Raw genomic sequence first — 27,639 nt, 5'->3', positions numbered from 1 at the left:
GTTCCTACTGCTTCTACAGTGTTTTTGACTTTATTCCATAATTCATTCATATCACTGGTTTGCTTTATGGAACCTGGTGGGCGATGGGCGCCACATTCCCTACGCTTAAAGAACACCTATATTGAACTAGGAATGGTTTGTTAATCTGCAAAAGGTTCAGTTGCGATATCATTTTAGTATTATGTCGAGTAGACAAAGGTTAAAGATCAATAATATAATGTATACTTTTTAATATTTCATACTCTTGTAGAATTTGTAATATAGGTAGGTACATCGGTCGTAAGATGTGAATTTTTTTATTAATAAGGGAAAACATTTTCTCATGACTACAAAATAGCTCAAAGAGAGGTTCAAAATAATGTGAAAATATGTATCATGTATGGAAAATGATTTTAAAACATTTAGTTAAGATTCAAATTATTTATACGGTTATTCGTTTATGAGTTAAGTACTCCAAAAAAACAAAATAAATTTTGTCAAAAACTGCTAATGTGTAAAAATTATTTTTAATCCTTGTTTTTGTTTTTCCCTATTCTTTTAAGCACCAACTAGATTCACTTTCCTAACAAAAAATATGTTGAAGAATAAAATCGTATCAAATTGGCAAGCATGAAAAAAGGCACATATCATTGTTAAATAAATGAATTTATCACTCCGCTCAGGATCTTATTAAATAATAATTTATTGTATTAAATATATATTAAATAAGCAAAATTGCTCTCCCTTTTCCGTTTTATATTTTAAGGTTAGGTTACAATTGTACTCATTGTACAAATTAATATCACATAAAAATCAAATGAATTAGGTCCCTCTTTTTTTCTTATTATGTATTTGTATACTTTGAGAATTATATTTTTATGAGGAATTAAATTATTTAATTGTTAACATACAAATCAATATAAGCTAATATAGCTAATAGAATAATAATTAGTAATTACTCAAGACTCATGAACCTTCCACCCGTTTTTGTTTTATTTGTTTATACTTATCGAACTATGCAAGTATTATTTATATACACACGTACTGTAGACCACAATACTATTCATCCAGATTCATCATCATCTACGGTGGTCGCAGACGAGAAAAGACTAGTTTAGAGAGTTCACTTATCTTAATTGTCTATGTTATATGTAGGCATGTAGCACATACATCATCATATTATATGGACCTATTTTCCTATCAGCCATCTAATTGGATATAATAGTATCTACAATTTGCTGTTTTTAATACTTATAATATATTATGTAGAATGTAATCTTATTTTGTAGCTTATATATGCTAATTTAATATGCTTTTTTTATTTTCATAGATTTAGGACTAGACTATTACCAAATTTAGACCTATCAAAAATTAAGTATGCAACATATGAAAACAAATGTTCTTTATTTATACACTACGTTATTACCACCCGGATTCAACTATTGAACACACTTTTAAATTTTATTGAATTTTCAATGAAAAACAGCTCAAAACATGTTTAGTATGTTTTAATGAATTTTATCTGAATCCTAACTTCAAACGCTCTTTAGAAATTATTGTTTTCTATGAGAAAATTTAAATTGAATTTTATGTGGTTTGACCGATCGAATACAATTTTATTGACTTTTACAGAACATCAAACTAAAAAGTTTAAAATTTTAAAATATCAGTGTACAGCTCGAAACGAATCAAATTTATGATAACATTCATGATAATGTTTTGAAAATATTATTAAGTGTAGAAAATTATAAGACAATAGTTTGTAATGTGTTTCATGTCTCTATATGGTTATTTGTTTTTAAATTACAATAAAATAAGATGATACAGATTCACGAGGAATTAGTCATGAACATCCTATATATGTTACGATCATAAAAATTTAACTTGATTCTCATGTATAATTTTTATAAAAGGAGACGAACTTAAGAAGAATCTATTGTATTCAATTTGCAAATGTTAGATGTATAGAAATAGAAAGAAGTCAAAATAATTTGCAAATTTTTGAGATTTTCACGGATTTTGTCAAGATTCGAACTTCAGACACTCATTAAAAATAATTGTGAATTATCGCTTAAATTTTTTTTCTAATTTTCACTTACAATAACTATGTGAGGAACTTTGTATCATATTTTAAAATTTTTGATTAAGTGAAAGATTTTTACTGATATTACTTTTTATAAAAACTAATAAAAATCAAAAATTTCTCATGCCTATAAAATAGTTCAACATGAATAAAAATGTTTTGAATATTTTGTGGTATTCGTTAATGCTAATATAAACATTTTGTGCAAATTTCGTGTAGGTATCTACGGATATATTTTTTTAGACACCTAAAACCAAAATCGATTTTGTCGGATATTTTACTCTCTTTCTTTATTTTTTTCTTTTTTCTAGGCACTTATAGAAACTACAAGGAACTTTAAATTTTGACTCCTCGAGTGCACCAACTAGATTCACTTTCTCTCGAAAAAAATAATGAAGTTGATAATCGAAGCATTATTTCGACTAGGTACCTTACTTATTGTGTAAATACACAAACACGCATCATTATAAAATCGATACATTCTCCACTCAGAATCTAAAATAACATAATAAAAAATACTGTTGCAAATGGTCAATGGAGTTTTTATTTCTTGAATACATGACCAAATAGATATTGGGTGTGGTACTGTGGTGTGTAGGCATATTGATTGAAGACATTCCTTGTGATATGTATTTTACTTTCCAAATTACTTAAGTATTTTACTATATTTTAATAGGTATTATACTTACACACCTATGGTCACCAAGTCGCTCGTAAATCTCGTGACTTTCGATTTTGAGTGAGATATATATTTTTATGTATTACCTATATGTAGATTCTTATGCTGCAGAGTATTGGATATAGATAACTATATTTTTACATATGAAATTTCCGTATTCTTTAGTTACACAGATGAGTACAATATGTAAGTTGTAAGTGTGCCGTCGGCATTACCTATATTATAAGTTTCCGTTGAATTTAAATTTATTAAACGGCAATTTCCTTTCTAGAACTAAAATAAATACGTTCAGAAGATATTCGCATGTGAAATTACGTGTGATGTCATAATATTTTCGTGCCTAAACGATTTTCAGCGGTTGTATCTACATATAGCGATGGAGTTTTGACAACACGTGAGAATCATTGTGTCACATATTCGGATCACGATAATATGATGGACCGCTATTTAAATAGATTCTGTTTAAACTAGACCGACCGGGTATTATAGGTGTGTGACATAGCATATCCTTTGCGCGCGAGTTTTATCGTCGCTCTCTCTCTCTCTCTCTCTATGTATACATATATATATATATTATTCGTGTCATATTTATACGAAACTTTTGAAGAGAGGGCCCGGCGCGCTAGACTTGTGGACCATGGCAGTTGCCGTGAACGAGTATAATATAATATTACCGTTATTATTATATCAACATGCACACGTATAATATTATATCCTACGCGAGCCAGCAGGATGAGGAAATGGCCAATCTGTGAACCCCGCATGCGAAAAATTTAAATCCCACCCATCTTAAATGGCTATATAATTCCGTTCCACGCTCGCGTGGTGACGTATCGTCGTCCGTTAACGCGTTTCGACGAAATGCCACCGGTACCTTTTTCGGAACCCCGCGATGCCCTAAAACAATCGACAAACCTGTTAATAACAAATAATTAATCGACTTATTTGATATAGTTAAATTAATATATATTGTATATATTATATAGGCTTATGATGTGATGTACCTAGGTACCTAATATATGATTATATAACACATGTTGAAATATCAAATTTTGAGGTCATTGAGGAGAGAGGATGTATGCATGAAGCATGTACAGCGAAATCTGCTGTAAGGATATTTCAGTAAACTACTTCACTACGCATAGCATATTTTAACTTACAAAGTACGGGGCACTAGTGCCCCCCCCCCCAGTGATATTTTAATGCTACCCAGTGGTGGGTGATCGTGCCACACTGCCACACTACTAATACATTCTCATAACGACCGATAGGTACCAATGTCAATTATTATGTATAAAGAACATAAAACTATTTTAAGCTTTCGACTCTTGTATAGTTTATCCCATGACCCATACTATATGTATAATAAACAATAATAATATTTTATTGAATGTAGAACATGCCACATGCTCACAACTATTTTGTCGGAATTATTGTTTATATTATATACCTATTGATAATATAAATTATACGAATAGATATAGTTGTACTGATGTAATACGAAAATAGTACACGTAATTTTAACGATGCTATCAATTTCTTCGGAAGTCATATCGATCGTCACCGTAAATTGAAGGTTGGGTGGGAATAAGGTGCTATATTACAACATTTCTAATTTTCTACATATTTTGAATTTTCGTCCTGTACTCTTGATGAAAGACAGGCGAGGCGACCATACACTGTAATAGATAAATTTTTTACTACTTTTATACAATTGTTTAGAAGTATTCATATTTTATAGCATTGTTCTGTGATTGAAATATCAAATACTTATACTCGTCCAGGGCCGGATTGGATAGTCTCGGCCCTTCGAGAAATATTTTCCAATCGGTCCGTAATTTGTTATAAAAGCCCATATTGGACGAATTTTAGTATTAATAAATAGTAATGATCTTATCCTGTTTGTTGACTGTATACCTAGTGTATACTATTATAATATAGCTGTCATTAAAATGCTAAGTTTCTGGAATCTAAAGAGAGAAGAAGGAAACTACCTGACCCAGAGCTATACCAGAATCAAGAATTTATACAACAATTTTTTTCCATAGATTCAAGCATATAATTTTAAATTTTAACACGTATTTTTTTAAATACAGATACTGATAGAAATGTATTACTCATTATGTACTCTGTTTTACTTATTTTATCAAAGTTTTATTATTGAAAAATCGGTTATTTTGATATAATAATAATATCTCAAATTCTCAATAAATAAACCTATATACAACTTGTAGATGTATTTTTCAGTAGAGTACAGTTAATAAACCTATATCAAAATTGTTGAGATAGAAGAGTTGATTTTCTTTCTATGTTCCTCTGGTAGACAATTTTATTGAAGTGCCACCCAGTGAAAATTACTTAAAATATGCTCTGACACTACGCCTAATAAAAGAAATGTAATTTTCTAAACGACGAATCCGACGTACATGTATAATAATATGTTATTACCTACAGGCATTAGCATTGTCATAATAATTAATAGTATACCTTTTAAATCATTAAAACAACGTAGGATATTAAGCAAGTGGAAGCAGTGCTGGAGTACCGATCGTTATTTTATATTGGATATTTATGTGTATGCGCGAATTCGTCACATTTATTATTCGTTTTTAGATTCTAAGCGAAAATATATGAATCATACATTTTCTAACTAATAAAATTGTATTAAAAATGAACCGTATATTGATATGCATGAAAATTTTCTAAATATTTATTCAAGATATAAATATGTATCTACAGTGGCGCCGATCACCTAATTTATCAATGACATATGTGATATGTCATAGTAGATCTTATAGCTGGGGGGCCCCCCAAGAGGTACTGTGGCCTGGTTGTGGTTAGGTTGTGAAAAAATTAGGGGGGGCAGGCCCCAGAAGGGCCTCTGAATGTACGATGTCATAGTATTTTTTAAACACTTCAGCGCCACTGTATATCTATAATTCAAGGGTAACGAACCTACGCACGTTGGTCAAATTTCAATGTCACGAAAAAAATTTAAATTATAAAAAAATATGTAATTTCTAAAGTTTTGGTTATAAGAAATTCAAAAAACCAAATTACCTCTATACATTTTAAAAATTATAATATTCCTATGTAAAATGTATTATGTTACTATACTATAAGATATTTAAATACCATATTAATTATGTGATAAATAAATTATGTGTTACCTACCTATTTAGTAATTACGACTTTGAGCACGTAAAATTTTTCAAAACCGTTATTGGAAAAATTGTACTCTTGACCTAAAAAAGGTTTGCCACGGCCAACTCTACAGTAATTTTTAAAATGTTTCAGGTCTTTTATGGGCATTTTTATTTCATTTTTAGTGGTTTTTTCGATGTCAAATAGCTTCTCAAGTGGAATAAAAATTAATTAAGACACATTAATTTTTTATGACCGAGTAAAGTTGATTTTTTACGAAATTGAATATTCAAACCTGTAGAGCCGAATTTAGGAATGTGATTATGGCTTTTAAGCTGAATCCTCCCCCCCCCCCAAAAAAAAAAAGTAATATCAATAACCAGTCGGGGAATAGAACAATACATTTTTGACTTATTATATACAATATTTGATATTTTTTGTAGTATCTACTATACCTACTCATATTTAATTAAATTAATCATAAAACATAGAAAATAATCAATATTTAGGTACAATAGAAATTTATAATTATTTTTCGATTTGAACTCATATCATGACATCATAATAATTACCTACAATAATTAAATATATAACAATAAAAATTAAAGTATTAAATTAGGTATTATTTAAAAATTGTATAATTAATTATATTTATAATATATTTTATAATAAATATGTATGTATAGGTACAATATGACCAATGTGTAAACAATTTTTAAATAATACCTAATTTAATACTTTAATTTTAATTGTTAAATATTTAATTATTGTAATTTGAATTTTTTCCGTGGATTTTTTTTCTTGGCTTTTTTTTCTAACTACCATACCTATGTAATACATTTAAAGGGGAAGGAAAGTCAGAAGGAACCATGGACCATGCTACTGGGGCCCAGACCTAATGCAAATAATTACTTCAATATATTAGAAAAATGTTTTAAAATTAATTGTTATTTATTAAGAGCCAAGAGGAGCTCGGATTTAGTTCTATACCAAAAATATGATGGGGGGGGGGATGTATTAAGTATTCAGATAAACTAGTATTGTAGGGGGAAAACCAAAATAATGTTATAATATGACTTATATGTAATATTAATATCAAACATTTTTATATTTAAAATAATTTTCATAATACAATCGGCAACGTCGCAAATTAGTTATGTGCGGAATCCTATAAGAGGTATAATATACGGAATTGTGAATCAACTGAATCACCGATATTTTCTTACTGATTTCAGTTCAAACGGCTTTTGTTATTTTTTCGTATTTAATTGAAACTGTTGCATTAAATATTTCACATATATTGTTATTTTCCAGCCTTTCAGGCACAATGCAATTTTCAAAATATATGGATAATTTTTATTTTTTAACCTATTAACACCAGTCTAAGGAGCGATGTCTAAGGTCGGTAACTTGATTCATTGATTCATAAGTTAATAACGATAATATATGTACATATTGTATTGTAATATTCCAAATGTATTATGAATTATAAACATGTTTTAAATAAAAATGAGTTCAGCCCACCTTGTTATTATTAATAGAAAAATGAATTACCAATATTTTTACAAATTAATCATAAAATATCCTGAAAAATAAATGTTCACTACCTTTCTTCTTTTATTGAAATTAGATTTTTTAATTTTTAACTCTTGGTAGCTGGATTTAGAAGTAATAAATTATTAGTAATAATTAGAGGTCGGATTTTTATGATTTTACATATTTATTTCTAGTCTATGCAGTTAAGTGGGAGTGAGAAAATTTTACGTTTCATGAAACACAGAACTCATAGGAAAAAATTTATTCTGCATAAAAAAGCATATTTTATGGGTTATTTATTAATGAATATATTTCACGTATATCAGCACTTTGATAGGTATAATGTTCACTAAATAATTCTGTTTATAAATAAGTAATTTCTGGATTTTAATAAAAATTAATCTCCAGGTATTCCATATCGATTGCGATAGCACGTAGGTTATTTCGTTAGCTAAAATAAATTTAAACTGAATTTTTTTTAATATTAAAAGAATATTTTGCATATTTAAGGACATAAAACATCATATATCTGGTATTTTAAAAGAATATTAAAAGAATATATTGCCTAATTTATGCGACATAAAAACATCATATTTTAAGGATTTTAAGAGAATATAAATTCGACCTCTACTAATAATTAATAGCGGTTATAATGTAATTAGGTATTACTTGAATTAATTTGCTCAGGTTAGTAGTATGTTTAGTAAATATCACTTTTTCTGTAGTACCTACCTATCTTCCAGGAGCTTAATTTTTTTCTCTGCATTCCATGAATACACGTTTGTTGATAATTTTATAGAGGATTATTATATATTAAATAATTCATATTTCTCGTTCAAATCATAATTTAAACGAATAAACGTTTTCAAAAAATTCAGGTGCATAACAATAGAAGAGATGTTGTTTTCATTCCATAAAAAAAAAAATGCTGAATTAGTAAGTAAATAGTATAAGTCTTATTCAATTATATGACTAAATTTAGTTGTTGAAAATATATGGTCCTTAAATATTCTTCAAAATAAAATTACAAAGAATTTTTTAAGTATAGCACTAAACCTTTGGGTTGAGATTGTGTATCACTCTATACATGAAAATTTGTTAAGAAATGTTGTCTCTTAACTCAGATTATTTAATAAACTCGTATAAACAATATTATTTTAATATATAGGCATTATAAGTGTATTATAATTTGTACATAATCACACGGTTATGCACTAACGCCAAACCTTTATTGCAGGCAGTGCATAATCATCTCTGTAGTTATTTTTTTATGATACAAATTGCAAATTAAGTTTAAAAGTATAAAATCAAATTGGTTTATTTAAAAAAAAATATAAGTAAATTAACATAACATTATAAACTATATGCAAATAATAAATAGATTTATTTTTCAATGGTAAGAATCAGTATTTAGAGATCATATAATTAAACAAAAATGTCATTAATAAAGCTAGTAAGACTTGATACATAATATTTTGGTATACATTTTAATATAGTAAAAATTAAATTAAATTAAAAACATTAAACAAATGAACATGTTTTAAACTAAGACTACAATTTAAAATTATTAATTGGAATTCACATATTATTATCATACAATAATTAACAGTTAATAATTTCAAGGATTAAATCAAATAAATAACTCTTAAAATTAAATTAACCCAATTTGTAACACACAGATGGTGTTATACAAATAATGACTAGAAGACAAGTAGAATGAAAAAAAACCATTCACAATTTTACAAGTCTAAATTAACAAACTATTATGAAACAGAAAAGGTTAGCAAAGGAAACCTTGTGAATAATTTCATTAAGTTTCAAAGAGTATTATACAAGTTAAATAATATTACTTGGTTTTATTATTGCTCGTAATTGTTTAAAAGATTAAAAAATTACCAATTAGTTTGGTACCTAATTAACAATATTTTAATGTCAAGTTCATTTTTGAAAAACTCATTAGCATTCATTTTTAAATTTAATGTCAAATAATAATAATGGAACCAATTATGATGAAAATAAGTCGTATTTTCGATTAAAACAATACTTTTTACAAACTTAAATTAGAAAAATAATGCGAGAATGAAGGAACTAATAATATAATAATCAAAACAAGTAAAATTAAAACAAAAATGTTGAATATAGTCTAGTTATAAGGGAATTAAATCAGCTAAACTTTCCTTAGGCTGTACCATTGAATTAGGAAAAAAATCACATAATTTGTCAAATAAACTACAACGCCACTTGTGTATTTGTTCACTGAAATCACCGGTTTGGTTATCATCTTTAAACAATAGAGCTGCAGTTCCCTGAAACTATTTTTCATTTGTTTAGTAGGAGTTTAAATGGTTTATATTCCAACATAAAAAGTATTCGACTTTACTTGGGATAAGTTTAGCAAGTTTATTCAAAATAAAAATATTTATTATTTTTTGATTATTGATTACTAAACTATGTAATTTTAGTATTTCAATCAATGGATAAAATGAACAAATGTATGATTTATAAAATTGGATAAAACAGAAATAATCATTAATTAAATGCATTTAATTTTTGATGATTTGTTTCATGGCATATTTGACTTACTTCTCGAGTTTGCTGCATGTCGGAATGATCTATCAGTTCTGATACAGATGTTTGTAAAAATTGCATAGCGGCTACTTTATCTTTTTTTTTGATTTCATGAAATCTAAACAGTATAATAATAATATTATAAGATATTTACAGTAGATATAAACAAATTTAAAACTTACTTGAATTTCCGAATTAACAGTTTGCATTGGCTTCTGAGCTCTGTGTTAGTACATCTATAAACTTTGAGTTCCCAAAAATCATCTAATCTTAGATTTTGAGCATCAGGTCTTCCAGGATTACCACCAAATAAATAGTGTGTCTTAAGTATAATATAAAAACATAATTATTATCGATTCAATATGACCTAGATTATAGAATACTTGGAAAATCAGTTAAGTATTAATAGTAAAGTATCAACCTTATTCTTTTGATCATATACTAGCTGATATGCAAAACGAGGACATGGTTCTAAGTGTTGCATTCTATTCCAATATTGTTCATCAGAATTGTGATTTCGATAGATACAGATCCTATAAAATTTACAAAAATTACATTTTATTATCTTAGTCACTGTTATATTAATTTTAAATGCTCCTATAGATAAGTATGTTTTTTTTTTGTCCAACCATATGGTGGTCAATAATGTAAAATATTAACAGAGTTCAATATGATGAATGCCTGGTTGCATGATTAGTCACTAATCATTTAATAATTCAATAGTGAGCAAATGGTATCTTTAATATGATTTAGTGACCAATTAAATTAATTTCCATGCAAACAGCATTAAATTTATATAATGTAACTTATAATAATTTTATTTTTCAATTCTAGAATTAAATTACCTAGAAGTAAGATAAAAAAATTATAAAATATGTAATAAAAAACAATAAACAAAACCAGTAGCGGCGTAAACTATTTTATTTCATGAAGTTAGACGTATAGATGCTCGACCACCACCACCTAAATATTATCACACAGATCCGCGGGGGCTTTGCCCCCATACCAGCAATTCACAATTCTACAACAATAATTTACTTGATCATGTTAGTATCAGAAATATAATAAAGTTACTTATGTCAGTGCTTCATAACTTATATTTTATAATATATTAATGAATAATAACAATACAACTTTATAGTGTTTCCGGTTTTGTGTTACACTGTTACCACAATACCACGTTATTGTACACACTACACATAGTGAATTTCCAGTAACCGTGAGATACAAATTATTATATAATTAGTATAAATAGTATTAGTTGACCACTTGACCATATTATGTGTTTTTTAATATCCATTCCAGGAGGCACCACCACCTAATTGGTCGTAAGGCAATTGCCTCATGAAACACCCTATCACGCCGCCACTGAACAAAACTATATAAAGTAAAATATATGAATAAATATTTTTAACACAAAATATGTAGAGCCTAGAGTTATATGCATATATGATAAAATAATTTAAATAAACTTAATTTTGTAAAAACATATGTATTTAAATTTTATTTTAAAATAAAATTGGTATCTAATACCAGAACATAAAAAAATAAAATTTAGTATCATAAAATTATCATACTAAATAATTAAAATAATACATTTCAATCAAAATGTATATTAAATATAAATACTTGGTATACCCAATATTTTTGTAGTAATTATATTTTCAAGGCATCAAATTTTAAAGCTTTAGCAATGATGATAAAAAATAAAAAATATACATAAATATATTAATAGCTAGTGATTTTTATTTACATATTAATCTGAGCCTTACAGATTACCAGGGTTCATAGTTTCTATAATTTATTTATTCAAAAACTTATTCAACATAAATTTATTCAATTATATATACAAGTAGTAGCGTGACTATGGGATAGTGGTTGTGACCCCAAACATTTTTAAGGTTGCGCAATGGTATCATTTTACTACTTCAAAAATATTTATATAATTTAATAAAAAAATCCGCATTAGTGTGTATTTATTTTTTATTTATCTTTAAACAGTTATCAGGAATAAAAAAATGATATTAGTGAATTTTTGTGTCATAAAACTATAATATAATAATTATTTATAGAATTATATAGGAGGAAGTTATACGTAAGTGGTACCTACCCATTGTGCTTATTAGAGAAAGTGAAGCTACCCCAAACATTTGCTGCTAGTTATGCCACTATATACAAGTATTGATGGAGTAAGATATATATTTAGTATTGATAAGGTTTCATAACTATTTTTTACACTCATATTAAGTAAAAATTCTTTATAATTTTTTTATTTTATACTATATAGACATTGTAAATAAAATATATAGATATCAAGCAAAAATTTAATGTACATGATATTAAATAATATTTGGCTTGGTACTTATATTTATTAGAATCTATATACTAATGTATCAAATTTCAGAACTATGAAAGCAATAGACTTGGCTGTAAATGCTCAGTTCAGCCTAAGAACCTATAGTCGGTATCAGTCGTTTGTTGTCCTTTATTCAACTATCTATATACCTGCCATGTTACTCTGCACAAGTCAGCCGCCACCCGTGTTTCTTTACTTGAAAATAGCATAGAATATTTCAATATATTTTACTGCATATACCATATTTAAAATTTTCTTGAGCACAATATGTTATAAATAAGCACATATTTCATTGCATTTTTAGTGCATTAAATTCCAAGCTCCGCTGATAAGAGTATAGATTATTAAAGTTTTTTAATTATTACACTATATAATTAAATAAAAATATATTATAAAATTTACCATTTATTTTGTTTGATAAAATACACCCAGAATGCATTTTGAACTTTATCCTCTCTGCGATCCTTGTCTTTACTTAAACTCTTCAGACATTAAATAATTAAAATGGTATTACAATAAGATAACATAGTATAAGAAAAAAATTATTGAGAAATAATTATACTTACAGATAAAACATATATTTCATCATAATCTGTGTCAATTGTAGCGCGTTGTGTATACCCCATAGGAGGCTTATCAACAGTTGATGGCATTGGCATTGATTGTGTTACTCCTGTTTCAATGTCATACCATAAGAATTCCGGACATTTTTGTGCCCATCTTTGCCGTTGACCACCAAATATATATATCCGTCTCATTTTCTGATGAAAAACCATACTTATTAGTACTAGTCCATGCTTAGTTATCATAATTTATAAAATCATAAAAAAAAAACAAACTGAATGTAATAATATAGAATGTCCTCCACGTGATGCAACTGTTTGTGGGTTATATGTTACGAGTCCATCTTGAACTTTGATTTCGTGGAATGTGTCTGGTAGAATACATGTCCATGTATTGGTTGGAACGTGATATTTATAAAAACCAGAAAAATCTGGATTGTTTTTATGAGTTTCGTCAGTACTGCATCTAGAATAAATAAAATTAACATTAACATTTTTTTCTTTAAAATGTTATTGTTAACTTTTATAGTTTTTTCAAACCTAGTAGAAGATGCTACCACCCTACCACCAAATACATAAATAGTCGATGATAAAGAATCCATAACCATTTGGTGGTCAAACAATAATTTGGGTCCACCCATCATATTTGTATCAGCGCATATTAGAGTCCATTGACTTTGTTCGATGTCATAGACATAAAAATCACTCTTAAAACAAAAGAAAATTTTAATAAAACAATAAATTTCAGATATCAATTATAAAATTGCAATAATACCTGAGGATAATCACCAATAAATGATTGAACTTCATAAAATCTTCCTAAAACAAAAATTTGCTTTCGTTCCATGTCAATACATATCTTATGACATGACCGTGGACTTGGCCCACCCTATGTAAAAGTAAAATGTATTGGTTCAATAATTTAACACAAAATTCTCTAAAAAAAATTTACTTGTTCTTCAACATTGATTGAAATACAACGCCATATACCAGTGGCAATAGTAAAGCACCATAAATCGGACAAATCCTTATGTCCGTCCCATCCACCAAGCAAATATATCATTCCATCAGCTGAATCAATACACATTTGATGACCTCCACGCATACATGGCCTTCTTTTACCTGGATTATTATGTTCTTTAACTAAATTCCAAATAGGTTTGAAACTTTGACTTTTTAAAAAATCTTCTAAAAAACCATCTAAAAAAAAAAATTATAATAAATGTTTAAAATTTTAAATACTAGAGGGATAAAAAAATTAACCATTAATAGCTTGATCCATTGAAATTTCAGCCATCTCATAATTTCCCTGTGTAACTATTGTATCATATAGTTGTGATAAAAAAGGATGTTCTAATGTTATATTAGAACTCTGTAAGAGAACATTGGCAGCTTGGTCATAATGATTTTGACGAAAATGTTTGAGACACAGGCGAATTAATGTTTCTTCTCGAAGCTAATAATAACAACATATTTCATAACAATTTAATAACAAACTATTTAATAGTTTTAAATCATACTTGATAAAATCTAGTGATTTCATTGGATATAATATGAGGATCATCGATGCCATGCAACTCAACATACCAAAGACTATAATTAAAATTTGAACCCCAGGATTCAAGGGGTTCTAATTTAATATATCTTACAGGTATCATTGAACTATTATCAAGAGTATGACGTAAATTAAATGTTTCTAAGTCACTGTTATTGTTGAGGCCACTAAACAAAAACAATAAGAAAATATTCAAGGTATATGATACAAATATATAATATTAAGAAATTAAATAATTGTTAATACCTATAGAGCAATTCAATTTTTGTATCTTCTCCTAGTCCTCCGTAAACTTTGAATCTTTTTAAATTGCATACATGTGGTCGTTCATATTTTCCAAATTTTATGTTCTTTACAATGGAAGTATTTTGTAGTTTCAAGATTAAATACTGAAATTAAATAAATAATTAAATTATGTAAAATCACAAAATATACCTAAAACATATATGGTAAGTAATATTAATTGTACTTGAGGTGGACTATTGGACATTGAAGACCATCTAGAACTTTGATCTTCCTGATTATCATGTAAAATGTTTCTGTAAACATATAAAAACATACAATTTTAATTGAATATAAACTAATAAAATTAGATTAATAATTTAATAGCATTCTTTAAGTTTTTTTTATTAAAATTAATACTAGATTCTGCTAAAAATATACTGGTTTATCCAGCCAAACTAGATTTATAATACAGAGAAACTTCTTTATTACAGTCACATGGGTAAAACGAAAAAAAATAATATTACACAGAATTTTGTTAAACAGATTTAAATAAATGTGGATCTACTTTGGTTGTTCTCAAAAATGTATTGTTATACAGAAAATTGAATCAATCGGAAGTTTGTTTAATGGAATTTTCAATATATTAAGATTATAAGACACTATACCAGCATTGTCAACTTTATACAAACTTTATTGCCGTAAGGTTAAACAAGGTAAAATTGTTGGATCAGTACCAAGAATATTAATTTTTTAAGGTTGTAACATGTATTACAATGCAATAATTACAGTAATACTATCAAATCTTTGATTTAAGTAAAATAATAACCTTAACTAACAATAATTAATAAATAAATATTAAAAAAACTAAATTATATGTTTTTTAGAGATTTTTTTTCTTGTTTTATCAGATACCTGATAAAGAAAAAAATATTTTCTAGAATATCATATTTTAAATGACTAATTTAAAATTTTACTAATTATATAGTAATTTATAATTTACCTATTAAATTATTTCTACTATACACACAGACATATTTAAGGCTAATTAAATGTTGGCTATGTAGCTGTAAGGTCCATTATGAAACATTATGGTGTATCTAACTTTTTATTGAACCTACTATAAAAAATCTTGACATAGTTTGAAAATAATTATAATATTAATAATTTGTACATAAAAATACAGTAATTTAGAAGTAAATTCATAAAAAATAATTAAACCGTGAAAAATATTTTTGAATAACTCAACAATTAATTGATTTAATTAGTTTTTCTGGATTTAAAACAGTTAACAATTATACTAAAATGTATTAATTTTCAGTCAATTACTTTTTGTAATTCATATACAATCATCAGGTACACTACTCTACAATGTTTATTTAAATTGTGTTGAATTCATTGAAAATATAGTTGTGTTTCCTAGTTGAAACAAATTTCGAAATGACCATTTTCTGATGAGTGCACAAACAGATTTGTAGTGAAAAACGATAACATTAGAAATAAGTGATTGGATAATTTTAGATTAATAATAAAGAATAAGTGTAATTAAGTAAGCTGTCCTTACTCTGGTACATAAGTTGGCAAGAAACTCGAATAAGAATGAATTGAATACGATAGTTTCTTGCATAAATCGGAACTGGTAGAAGGTTCGCCCATTTTTTGAACACAAACGATGGCGGCGGATAGCGGATTAGACAAATTCGCAATATAGGTATCTGCTAACTGTTTCTACCCGGGAACACTAAACGAGATTTGAGAGTTTGTCAATTTGAGACGTGTAGACTATGTAGACGACCGTTATGCCCACAATTATTCTTTCATAATATAATATTACGACATCGTTTCATATTTATTATACATTAATAATAGACAGCCGAGTGTCTAAAATGGTATTCCCGATTCCGTCGTAATTTCCGAAAACAATAAATAAAATTGATTAAAATGTTATCTTATCGTTTTTTATGATAAAGGATCATCGTTATTCGTTATCGTATATTTTCATTTTGAGTTTTTGACGACAATCTACTAAGTTCATATTTTAAAATTTACAATAATATAGAATTTGTGGTACAAATAGTATTACAAAATAGAATTACGAATATAATAGGCCTAGAAAAGAAATGAAAGTGGTAGGTGTTTAATTGATGTTATCTATATTACTATATTAAATATTATTTTCCGTGGTCTGGCGTCCGTAGGTACAGTCGTGGCCGTGATAGACAGTGTAACAGAACAATAATAGTGGTGGAACTATCTATAATCGTGGTACCATTTGGTACCAACAACGTTTATCAGTAAAAATATTATTCACGTCGTTCGGGTTCAACCGGATAATGTTGATAATGAATTATGATTAATGTTTGATCTGTTGTAGGAGTGTTGTAGTGTAATGTACGTAAAAATAATCAAACAACGCTTATAACGACTAACAATTATTATTATTTGTTATTATTTAATTTCGTTTATTCGATTGTTTTCTTATTCCGAGTTAACTGTCCTACCTAGTTATTCAATTCGATCGCCGCCGACGATATGCTAGGTAGACTTCCACCATGCGTCATCGATGTGGGAACTGGGTGAGTACCGGTTGGCCCATCCTTCAGGCCATAATATTTTTTGTCATTTTATTGAAATATCCTGGTTGAATCGGCACCCTCACTCATACTTGACAATTTATTATTATTTGTTAATCATGGCCGATGTACAGGTATACAAAGTTAGGATTTGCTCCCAACAAAGAGCCGCAGATGATAATACCATCAGCGATTGCCATCAAGGAATCAGCAAAGGTGGGTGATCAGACGGTTCGACGACTTACAAAGGGCGTAGAAGATTTGGACTTCTACATAGGAGATGAGGCATTTGATGCCAAGGGCTATTCCATTAAAGTATTTACCTACAGTTTTAATGTTGCTCATAAAAGACAAAAAAAAAAATAAAACTAAATATTAATTGGTATAATTAAATTGTCTAGTACCCAGTGAGACATGGTTTGATTGAAGACTGGGATCTGATGGAAAGGTTTTTAGAACACTGCATTTTTAAATATTTAAGAGCCGAGCCTGAAGATCATCATTTTTTACTAACCGAACCACCATTAAATACACCAGAAAATCGTGAATATACTGCTGGTAAGTAAAATATGAAGCAAAACTAATAGTTATCAACTGTAATATTATTTTGTTTTATGATGAAATAATTATTGTTGGTTATTTAAGAATTAAAAATATTTATCAATATTAATAACAAATAATGTTTTATTAAATAATTAATTATAATACCTATTGTAACTATAATTTTTTTTTCATTTTAGAAATTATGTTTGAAACATTCAATGTTCCTGGTCTTTATATTGCTGTACAAGCTGTATTGGCATTGTCTGCTTCTTGGAAATCACGACCTCTTCATGAACGTATACTGACAGGTCTTGTAGTGGATAGCGGTGATGGTGTAACTCATATAATTCCAGTAGTAAGAATTCACACTATTTTTTTATTATCACATTAAAATTGAATAAGCATTGTTTTGTCTTTTATATTTGAAATACATTTAAAGTGTTTATTGTTTATTTTTTCTTTAATAATTCTATGAAAGCTTCATTTTATTAAACTAAAACGTTACATCTTATTTGATAGTTTTAGGAAAATTAAAATATGTTAAATTTTGTAGCGTGCTGCTTTGCCATTAGTTTCTAATAAGGTACAATCTTTAGAGTAAATATATGGATTTTGTTTACATATTTTTAAAAACATTTTGCATTGTGTGATTTATATTTTATTTTGATAGCTTGAATAACAATAAAACATCTTAAATTAAAATGTACATTAGCATTAACATTTTTTAAAGCCTTTATTTAAATAAAGTATTTAAAATGTTGTTTCCATCTTATAAATGAAAAACATAGTAACAATTTTTTTGCATGAGAAAGATTCGACAGTGTTACAATCATAACAATGGAAGACATTTTCATACTATAAAATTGAAAATATACCATAGTAAACGTTCTTTTATCTATAGTGTGAAAATTTCTGGATTATTTTCCGTGAAAGATAGCTTTTACGTGTTTTACATTTTCTTAATGTTTGGTTAAAGAAATATAATTGTGTAGACATTTTTCAAAGTTTTTTCCAACGGTAATAATTTTAATAGCAAGGAAACACAAACTGTTAATGAAAAGTTTTAGAATATTATATTCTTTAATGTTTCTAAATAAATATAATTCTTTGATTTTGATCTTTTGCTATATTGTCTTTAACTAAAAAAAATTTAAATTTGCTTAATATAAATGTACAGTAAATTTCTTGTTTAAATTTTTTAAACTTTAAATGATTTTACATTTCTATGGCACATTATCTCAAAAAAACTAGACCGTGGTTTTTTCTATTAAAAAAATTAATAATTTTAGTATATTTAAGTGGTAATTTACTATTTTAAGAAATATAAATAATAAGTTTCTTATTTAATGTAAACCTTATAATTTTTTGCTATACAACAAACAAGTTATCTTACAATTTTATATTTGAAGAAAAATATTATTTTTTATGTATGGTGTTTTCTATGCACTGAGATAATGTGAGTGTATATAAATTGTAACTTATTATTTCCTACCACAATACTGCAGAAAAATAATTTAAAATTTGCCATGCAATATTTGTATGAAATTGTATTGTTAATTATTACTTTTTATGAAATATCTATGATTTCAGGCTGAAGGCTACGTAATTGGTAGTTGCATCAAACACATACCAATAGCTGGTCGTAATATAACATATTTTATTCAGTCTTTGTTGAGAGAAAGAGAAATTGGTATTCCGCCAGAACAGAGTTTGGAGACAGCTAAAGCAATTAAAGAGCGTTACTCCTATATATGTCCTGATATTGCTAAAGAATTTGCCAAGTATGATTCAGAACCATCAAAATGGTTAAGAAAATATGATGGTATTAACAGCGTGACTAAGCAACCATTTTCTGTAGATGTTGGATATGAACGGTTCTTGGGACCAGAAATTTTCTTCCATCCTGAAGTTTGTACTGTTCTTCTTTTATATTAAGAGAGTTATAATTGTGTTATTTTATAGTTTTCAAATCCTGATTTTACCACTCCCATATCTGAAATGGTTGATACAGTTATACAAAATTGTCCAATTGATGTGCGGCGTCCATTGTATGATAATATTGTTTTATCTGGAGGTTCAACTATGTTTAAAGACTTTGGTAGACGTCTGCAGAGGGATATCAAACGTGTAGTTGATGCTAGATTGAAACGTAGTGAAAAAATAGCAGGAGATAATTTAAAAGTAATTCAAAGCAAAATAGAAATTTATGCGAATGGCTTATAATATCTTTTTATGTTTAGCCAAAACCTATCGACGTTCAAGTATATACTCACAACATGCAAAGATATGCTGTTTGGTTTGGTGGTAGTATGTTAGCTTCATCAGTACGTATAATTTTTTATCTTTTTCAGTTAATGTTTGATAAAAATAATAAAATGAATGTTTTTTATTAAATTAATTTTTTTAGCCCGAGTTTTATACAGTGTGCCATTCGAAAAAAGATTACGAAGAATATGGGCCGAGTATATGTCGACATAATCCTGTTTTTGGGACAATGATGTAACCTTTCTTCATGACTGGGTCACAATAATTTAAATTTATTAAAAAATCATATATTATTAATTATTATTTATTTATATATTTATATATATACATATAATTTTTTTTACTTTTAACAAATAAAAAATTATTATAATTTACTTATAATTATTTTCAATTTATGTTTACTCATTAATTTAATATCGGTGCTCGATACTTACTTTAACATTTTTTTTTTGTATTGTTATTTACAATGAACATTTAGGCTAAAATAATGCCATTTTATGGAATTTAGAATTAAATGTGTGTACAGAACTCAACATCGGATATTTATGTACATGTGAAAATTTCTCTTCCAAAAGCAATTCTAATGTTGAAATAAATTATGGATATTATTAATTAATATTCTTGTATTTTTATAATCTCACACTAGTTAATGTTTCATTAGGTACAAAAATCATCTCAAGTTAATGAAAACATTGAAAACGTATATTTTACTGGGCAAGAAAAATAATGATACAAATATTAAATTATACATAGTTTAATCGTATGATGAAAACAAAATATTTATCACCTAAGTTAAAATAATTAACAAATAATATAATAATGAATAAAGATAATAAAAAAAAATTATACAATAGATTTATAAGAATCAAAAGGAAATTTTTACAAATGTGTATAATAAACATTGCCTTTCATAATTTATAATTTATATTAAATAAAACAATATTACAATTTTTGTTATAGGCTGTTTTAAGATGAAAGGATGAATAAATAATAAACATTTTAGTTACACGCCAACAGAAGGCGGTAAATTATAACAGCTGATTTGTCAAGAGTCTGAAAACTGGGTCAATGCAGTTTTTACTTTGTCAAATAATAGTGAATCCGATGTTGTTATCAATTGCTGCAAGAGTTTAAAAATACCCATTTCCTTTAACTTGGCTTGTCTGTCAGCTGCACCACTATCTTCTTTCCATACAAGATTTGAAACGCAAAATATTGCTGCAGCTTGTAATTTTGCATTACAATTTGTCATGTATTCTTGAATTTTTTTCAGGATTTCGTTATTTCTCATAATGTAATCTTTGGCAATGTCACCATCAGCAATGTTGGCTAAAATACACAATGCTTGTTCTTTTACCTCGGGCAAATTATCACCTTCGAGAATCAGCATTACAGCTTGTATTATATCACCACCACAGAGGTTCATAATATAATCAATATGTGGTTTTGTTGAAAGCAAATTTCTTAACAGTCCTAATGTTTTCATTAGAATGTTGATATGAGAATCAGATAACAAATTGAATATCTGGTCAGTTCCCAAAGTACTTAGGATTTGCGATTTAATTTTTTGTTCGGCTTGGAAAGCCATATTCATTAACGCCCATATCCCATTAAGTCTCAATGAATGATCATCTCGTTTGGTTAAACTGCAAAATAACTCTATAGCTCCAGACTCTAAAATGGGTTCTTTAGATGGTGAAAATTCCAATAGAAGATTACACAATGTAGATGAGGTTACACTTAGAATTTCATCTGAAGCACCTTCTAATAAGGTCATTAAAGGTTTCCAAACAGAATGATCTTGAAAAGTTGTACGTAGTTGCTGGACAGAACGTGACAAAGAATGTAAACATCGAACAGCAGCCAATTGCACTTTAGGGCTTGGATCTTTCAATCCTAAAACAATGTGATCAATTAAATTGTCAGTTTCAATAATTCGCTTACGAATTTCTTCATCATTTGCTCCAAGAGATGCAAATACCTAGAACATACATGATTATATAATATATATAATAAAGAATTACAAAAACAAATATAATTTAATTTTACTTTAAAAGCAGCTTGTTTCATTTCTTTAGACCTATGTTCTCCAAAAGTACCACCGTATTCTCCCAGGGGGTGTGCTGGATAATTCACAAACTCTGCTAGTGTTTGTAACAGGTGATTTGATATGCTAGCTAATGACTGTAGTTCGGCATCATCCTCAATGAGTACAGCTAAAATTTCAGCTGCTTCTACGCGATGTTCCCATTTTTGATCGTTTTGACATAAACGCACAAGAGTTGGCAATGCTCCAAACATTACTTTAGAATCATTTACTTCTAATGCTCCAGCTCGATAAAGGCACGTAATGCATTTTGATGCCGCTAAACGCATACTAGTTGGTCGGTCACCACCTCGCATAGAGTCCAACATTTCTGGCATTGTCTTGCCATTATATTCAGTCTTTTCTAGAGCTGCAGAAATCATTGGGTTATCTTGGCAAACACAAGCAAAACATTTTAACGTGGCAATGGACAAATCATCCAGTTCAGTATTTAATAGATTAGCCAAAATAAAGCCAATTCCTTCTTCCCATAGTGTATTTTGATGAATTGTTGTACGGCAAGAATAAGATAGAATAGACATGGCACAAATACTGTTGCTAATAGAATCTTCAATTGTTTTAATTAGCTTTCTTATAATTGCTGCATCGCTAAACACTACAGAATAATCAGCAAATGGAAATTGTAGAATGGTACATATGCAACGAAGACATGCTTCTATAAATTTTGGTTCATCGTTCATAAGGAAAGCGTTGAATATATACGTCACAACATTGGCATCTACTAGTGATTTAACTTGGTCTTCAGTTCCTTTGGCTAATGAGCCGAGTATCACAACAGTTTCCAGACGGATATCTGGTGTTTTTGTTTGGTCCGGTAACACCTAGAAAACAATAATAAATATTGAATGATTAAATCAAGTATATTTGCCTAAGGTATTTTCATTTATCATTCATATTAAAAGTATTGGAAAAAAGCAATAAGTAACTTTATGACATACATTATATTGGGTAATTCGAGAATAAGAATGAAAAATACACAGTATAATACAATAGTAATTTTAATGTTCATACAGTCAAATGTGGCCTACTGAAGGAGAACTTATTTTACTCAATTTAATAAATGTTACATTGAAAATCTGATGTGAATATTATATTATACCCATCCATGCAAGGATTACGAGCCTACAGAAGTAAAACATTAACAGAAATTATTAAATAGGTAGTTCTAAGTTTGTTCTTGGCACTAACAAGCCAGAGGCAGTGTATTTATTTTTGCAGATAGTCAGCCAAACAATCCTGATCAACAATTTATGTAGAAAGGAGGAAATATTAATCACCTGCAAAAGCCTGGGCAGTATGCCGTTGGCAATGACTATGCCCTTCTGCCTGTTGCTGCCCATGATGGAGTTCTTGACGAAGTTGAGCGCCTGATAGCATTTTGCGTTGTCTTGCGTATACAGGTTGTCGATGTAGTAACGAGACGTTTCAGCGTTCATGACGAATATCGGATGGGGCACCATATTGACAATATTAAAGATAATAATAATTTACTAATATTGTAGTCGTTACTTTGTTGTCTGAATTCGCGTTTGGTCAGAGTGACAATTGTTAATGTATCGTCGCGAATGGGACCACCATCGGGAGTCTAAGAGCAGCAAGCTGGGTATGAGGACAAAAATATGATTCGCCTACCGAAAACAAATTGATGACTCCGAATAAGAATTGGATGATGATATTATATGGAAATTGGAAAAGTTCATGGATTTAGTTAAGTTAGAAGAGACGTAGAATACTAGAATAACAGAAATATGGAAAATAATAAAGACGATAACAGTTTTTGTTTTCCTTTTGTTATCAAAACAAACTTGAAATTATTTGCGTGACATTATGGTAACAACAACACTGAACAGTCTACATACGTGTGGTAATAACAACATATTACTAACATCTATTTTGAATTTTCCATGATTTATATATTATTATATTTTATCGTACTCTTAATATTAAATATACTTATATTATTAGTAATAAATAATAATCCATAATGTAAATTTAATATCTTGTAGAAATTTATTACTATAATATTATGATTAAAATAGTCAAGTTGTTATATAATAATAACTTATATGTTTAAGAACCACATTTTAAAAATCTTTAACGTACTTGTTCTGTGGTACGACGACTAGACCTCGGTTTGTTCTCAGAATAAATACAAATTTGTAAATTTTAGTCATATTAATATATTCTATTAAATGTCAGCAGCTTCAAAATAAAAACTGCATTAGTCCTATTCATATTGACAAATAAACTCAGTCAATGTATCTAAAAAATTACTTTATTAATTCTATATACTTAACTAGAGATTTATAAATGAATTAACGACTAAAATGTTTTTTTTTTTCATCAAATAGCTTCAAGTTCATAACTAATTTAACTCAAAAAATATTTATTGGACATAAATACATAGGTATGACGTGATTTTTATCCTTACAGTTGAAGTTGCTTAGCCCACCAATATAATATATTTGTGCACCAGTATAGCGACTAGCGAGTGATTGTGGACAAGAAGTAGCAGCAACACTGTTGGTTTGTGTGAAATGTATTAAAAGCAATCAAGCATCATAATATGAGGATCGTAAAATTGGCTGGTAATTTAAGACAAACTGCCTAGCAATTGTCATAGGCAGTTATTGGGAGTATGAGTTTATGGGGTCTCATGTCCTCATTTAAAAATAGAAAGCTTTTTAGATTTAAGGGAACAAATGTTCCCACTCATATCGATGTTAAAAATGTTATCCCTTCTAAAATTTTAACAGAAGCCACCATGGTATTGCTAACATAACATAGGGAATATCAGCGCACTATTATATTTACGTACCTACAATATGGACAAGTACACAACTCTTTTTGTTTATAAGAACATATCTTTTTCAAAACGATGTTTGACTTAAAATATAATGTGTGTTGAGTCTTCCAAAATAATCTACAAGTTCTAAGTTCTTTGCTTGATTTAAAACAAACTTCAGTATTTATCTTGAATTTCAGTTGTCGGAGAAACAGGTTTTAAAGAGAATATAAAATTGTATTAGTACCAATATACTACACACATGCAAATAACATATTATCACTGCTACAAAGTTATTTTATTTTAATCAACAGCATACAATTGTAAATCAGGTTAAATACATTTTTTATTAAATTATAAAAAAGAATAAATGTAAGATTTAAAAGTACAGGAATTCGTTAAATGTCATGTATACTAATACTTAATTTCATCTTTACAGTAAGTTAGGTACACCACCTGATATTGGGAACTCTCTATTTGTTGCTGGACATATGAGTATACCATTTATAATATCTACCTAAAGAAAATAAATAAAAGTGTTAGAACATCAATCAATAAACTATAGTAAAATATCAAATAAATAACATTTTCAAATGAAATCAACAGATATATTATTTTGATCTTGACATCAAGATTGGTTACCTATAAGATCTGATATGGAAATTAATTTGTAATAAGATAATCATTTTTGAAAGTAAATTCATACTTCAAATAAATTATAAAAATGTAATTAGTTTCCAACTTAAAATGTCAGTTAATAAAGCATCAAGTGTTGATAAATATTTGAAAGGAATATTTTTACAAGAATACTTTATGGATTATAGAAATGATTTGGCAAACGATAAGTTACTATTAGACCAATATATGAAACAAAATTATTCTATAAAGTGTGAAAGTGTCTTACATATTAGAAAAATTATAGTTTGATTTTAGTATTTAATAAATTCGGCCAGACTTACTTCCAAGAGTAAATGGTGAACTTTTTTGAGGAACTCTTCATCATTTCCAAAGTTATCAATTAACTTATCAGACAGGTCTTTGCCTAATCCAATCTGAAATGGAAATAAAAACAAAAACTTTGTGAAACCTGTATATATGAAAATCATGGTATCATTAAGAGGTTGTGATACCTGCATGTGTTGTCTCTGTCTTACAAGTGCGTGACATTGCAAATTTAGCGCTCAACAGATCACGTTTAGCTCTATTAGTTTAAAAATTTGAGTGAATTGTCCGTGTATAAAATTTAAAGTAGTCTTTAAAGAGTATTATTAAGACGACCTTTTTCACAAAATTTTAATTTTGAAGCAAGTTATAAGTATTTTAAAATTGTAAATTTACACATCTTAAAATACTTATAACTCGCTTCAAAATTAAAATATAAGAATAGGATAAAGCCCATGAATTTATCATATATTACTACAACCTTTAAAATTTAAAAGAGGTCAATTCACTCTAATTTTTAAACTAACAGAGCTAAACGTGATCTGTTGAGCGTAAAATTTGCATGTTACGCACTTGTTAGACGGAAACACATGGGAGTATTATGTCCTCTAATGTAAATTGCTGGCGTTACAAATCTGAAACAAGCACGTGATAAGTGATGATCTTACTTACTTGCTTAGCTGCGTTAACAAAAACTATCCAATTAATTTTCGGAATCAATCTCTGTAAAAAATTCTTGTTGAACTCAGAATGAGATATCCTGATGTCTTTAGCCTGCCGAAAATAATGAGTAGTACATGCAACATAAAAATAAGGAGACAACGACATTAAGTGGTTATCGACAACAGAGAACACAAACAATGAAATCACTCACGACAATGCGAAACGGATATCCCACAGTGCCTCCTTCTAGATTCTTGGACGATAGCATATTGTGCGTCAACAGTTTCATGGTTGGAGATCGCGTGATTGACTTAAGAGTGTCGTCAAAATTAATTAATTAACAATTATATCGACGGGCAAGCAAAAATTGAGGATAGACCACGTGTAACAGCACAACAGCAGAGAGATAGAGAATTAAGATGACAAGATTGTCTAAATGCAACTATAGTCTGTAAGACACGTGAATATGTGAGTAGTGAGTGCTGACTGTTGAAGTATTGAACTATTGACTATTGTGACTGAATATGAATAACGCCAAAACAAACAAGTAAAGACGCAACCGAACAAGTCTCGAAAACCGCGGCAATAGCCAATAGGAAATAGGTACGAAACCGATTGGTGTGTTCGGTCGCGGTACTATAAATAACTGTTTCTTATCTAATATTGTTCTAAGCAGCTCATGTCACGGAAATTTTAATCAACCATATGACTATATTTAGAATCACGATTATAAAGAACAGGTTATGACATGTGTCGGAACTTGAAAGGAATATTTTCGGTCAGATTTTGTTACAATTACAATGGCCAATGGTGTAGTATATAGTGTAGTACTGTAGTAGGGTCTAGGACTTTTCGGCGCTGCCATTTCGGCGCTGCCGTTTCGGCGCTGTCGTATCGGCGATAGATATTTTCGGCGCTGCCGTTTCGGCGACGCCGATTTGGCGATAATGACAATATTCACGTTATAGTGAACATTTTTTTAGTACAAAATTATGTTTAATTTATGGTCTCATGAAAAATATTAGAAAAAAAAATAACATAATAACAATAATATAATAGTCAAATTTTTTTAGTAA

At 28.2% G+C, this 27,639-nt stretch overlaps 4 protein-coding genes across 5 annotated transcripts; 1 reads left to right on the top strand and 3 right to left on the bottom strand.

Moving 5' to 3' along the window:
- Positions 1-8,354: 8,354 nt before the first annotated feature.
- Positions 8,355-16,669, bottom strand: muskelin (muskelin 1). Of its 2 annotated transcripts, XM_015515609.2 has the most exons (16): positions 16,250-16,668; positions 15,689-15,805; positions 14,933-15,002; positions 14,710-14,852; positions 14,429-14,630; positions 14,172-14,364; positions 13,861-14,108; positions 13,684-13,797; positions 13,449-13,615; positions 13,185-13,374; positions 12,912-13,106; positions 12,748-12,827; positions 10,411-10,522; positions 10,172-10,311; positions 10,005-10,107; positions 8,355-9,733 (listed from the first exon to the last, which is right to left on the bottom strand). In XM_015515609.2, exons 3-16 carry the CDS (start codon positions 14,951-14,953, stop codon positions 9,569-9,571), a joined length of 2,073 nt encoding a protein of 690 aa, XP_015371095.2. In that variant the 5' UTR covers positions 14,954-15,002; positions 15,689-15,805; positions 16,250-16,668; the 3' UTR covers positions 8,355-9,568. The 2 variants fall into 2 exon arrangements, with proteins under 2 accessions (XP_015371095.2, XP_015371094.2); XM_015515608.2 differs by lacking the exon at positions 15,689-15,805 and having other exon boundaries at positions 16,250-16,669.
- Positions 16,670-17,002: 333 nt separating this feature from the next.
- Arp3 (Actin-related protein 3) lies at positions 17,003-20,682 on the top strand. The gene is made up of 8 exons (XM_015515610.2): positions 17,003-17,261; positions 17,393-17,573; positions 17,660-17,816; positions 17,999-18,156; positions 19,392-19,709; positions 19,764-19,982; positions 20,042-20,125; positions 20,209-20,682. Exons 1-8 carry the CDS (start codon positions 17,218-17,220, stop codon positions 20,302-20,304), a joined length of 1,257 nt encoding a protein of 418 aa, XP_015371096.1. The 5' UTR covers positions 17,003-17,217; the 3' UTR covers positions 20,305-20,682.
- Positions 20,683-20,750: 68 nt separating this feature from the next.
- LOC107166802 (armadillo repeat-containing protein 8-like) lies at positions 20,751-23,930 on the bottom strand. The gene is made up of 3 exons (XM_015515607.2): positions 23,451-23,930; positions 22,116-22,994; positions 20,751-22,047 (listed from the first exon to the last, which is right to left on the bottom strand). The coding sequence occupies exons 1-3, from the start codon at positions 23,631-23,633 to the stop codon at positions 21,112-21,114; spliced, it is 1,998 nt and encodes a 665-aa protein (XP_015371093.1). The 5' UTR covers positions 23,634-23,930; the 3' UTR covers positions 20,751-21,111.
- Positions 23,931-25,234: 1,304 nt separating this feature from the next.
- On the bottom strand, positions 25,235-27,169 carry LOC107166812 (multifunctional methyltransferase subunit TRM112-like protein). Its single transcript, XM_015515620.2, has 4 exons — positions 26,775-27,169; positions 26,573-26,674; positions 25,918-26,010; positions 25,235-25,475 (listed from the first exon to the last, which is right to left on the bottom strand). The coding sequence occupies exons 1-4, from the start codon at positions 26,850-26,852 to the stop codon at positions 25,392-25,394; spliced, it is 357 nt and encodes a 118-aa protein (XP_015371106.2). The 5' UTR covers positions 26,853-27,169; the 3' UTR covers positions 25,235-25,391.
- Positions 27,170-27,639: the final 470 nt, after the last annotated feature.

This window comes from Diuraphis noxia, unplaced genomic scaffold (genome assembly GCF_037042655.1).
Source record: "Diuraphis noxia isolate RWA-SAM2 unplaced genomic scaffold, SU_Dnox_SAM2 contig0002, whole genome shotgun sequence".
Lineage (NCBI taxonomy): Eukaryota > Metazoa > Arthropoda > Insecta > Hemiptera > Aphididae > Diuraphis > Diuraphis noxia.
This window is presented reverse-complemented; position numbering and strand designations above follow the sequence as displayed.

Excerpts from the sequence above, each read along its gene's own strand:
- muskelin (XM_015515608.2), bottom strand. The coding sequence starts at position 16,341 with ATGGGCGAACCTTCTACCAGTTCCGATTTATGCAAGAAACTATCGTAT. Across the intron at positions 14,631-14,709 it reads AAAATTGAATTGCTCTATAG|TGGCCTCAACAATAACAGTG; the intron begins GTATTAACAATT and ends GTTTTTGTTTAG. Across the intron at positions 10,312-10,410 it reads TATATGATCAAAAGAATAAG|ACACACTATTTATTTGGTGG; the intron begins GTTGATACTTTA and ends ATTATACTTAAG.
- Arp3 (XM_015515610.2), top strand. The coding sequence starts at position 17,218 with ATGCTAGGTAGACTTCCACCATGCGTCATCGATGTGGGAACTGG. Across the intron at positions 17,262-17,392 it reads GTCATCGATGTGGGAACTGG|GTATACAAAGTTAGGATTTG; the intron begins GTGAGTACCGGT and ends GCCGATGTACAG. Across the intron at positions 20,126-20,208 it reads GTAGTATGTTAGCTTCATCA|CCCGAGTTTTATACAGTGTG; the intron begins GTACGTATAATT and ends TAATTTTTTTAG.
- LOC107166802 (XM_015515607.2), bottom strand. The coding sequence starts at position 23,633 with ATGGTGCCCCATCCGATATTCGTCATGAACGCTGAAACGTCTCGTTAC. Across the intron at positions 22,995-23,450 it reads TACTGCCCAGGCTTTTGCAG|GTGTTACCGGACCAAACAAA; the intron begins GTGATTAATATT and ends ATTGTTTTCTAG. Across the intron at positions 22,048-22,115 it reads TGAAACAAGCTGCTTTTAAA|GTATTTGCATCTCTTGGAGC; the intron begins GTAAAATTAAAT and ends TGTATGTTCTAG.
- LOC107166812 (XM_015515620.2), bottom strand. The coding sequence starts at position 26,852 with ATGAAACTGTTGACGCACAATATGCTATCGTCCAAGAATCTAGAAGGA. Across the intron at positions 26,675-26,774 it reads GATATCCGTTTCGCATTGTC|GCTAAAGACATCAGGATATC; the intron begins GTGAGTGATTTC and ends TATTTTCGGCAG. Across the intron at positions 26,011-26,572 it reads TTGTTAACGCAGCTAAGCAA|ATTGGATTAGGCAAAGACCT; the intron begins GTAAGTAAGATC and ends TTTCCATTTCAG.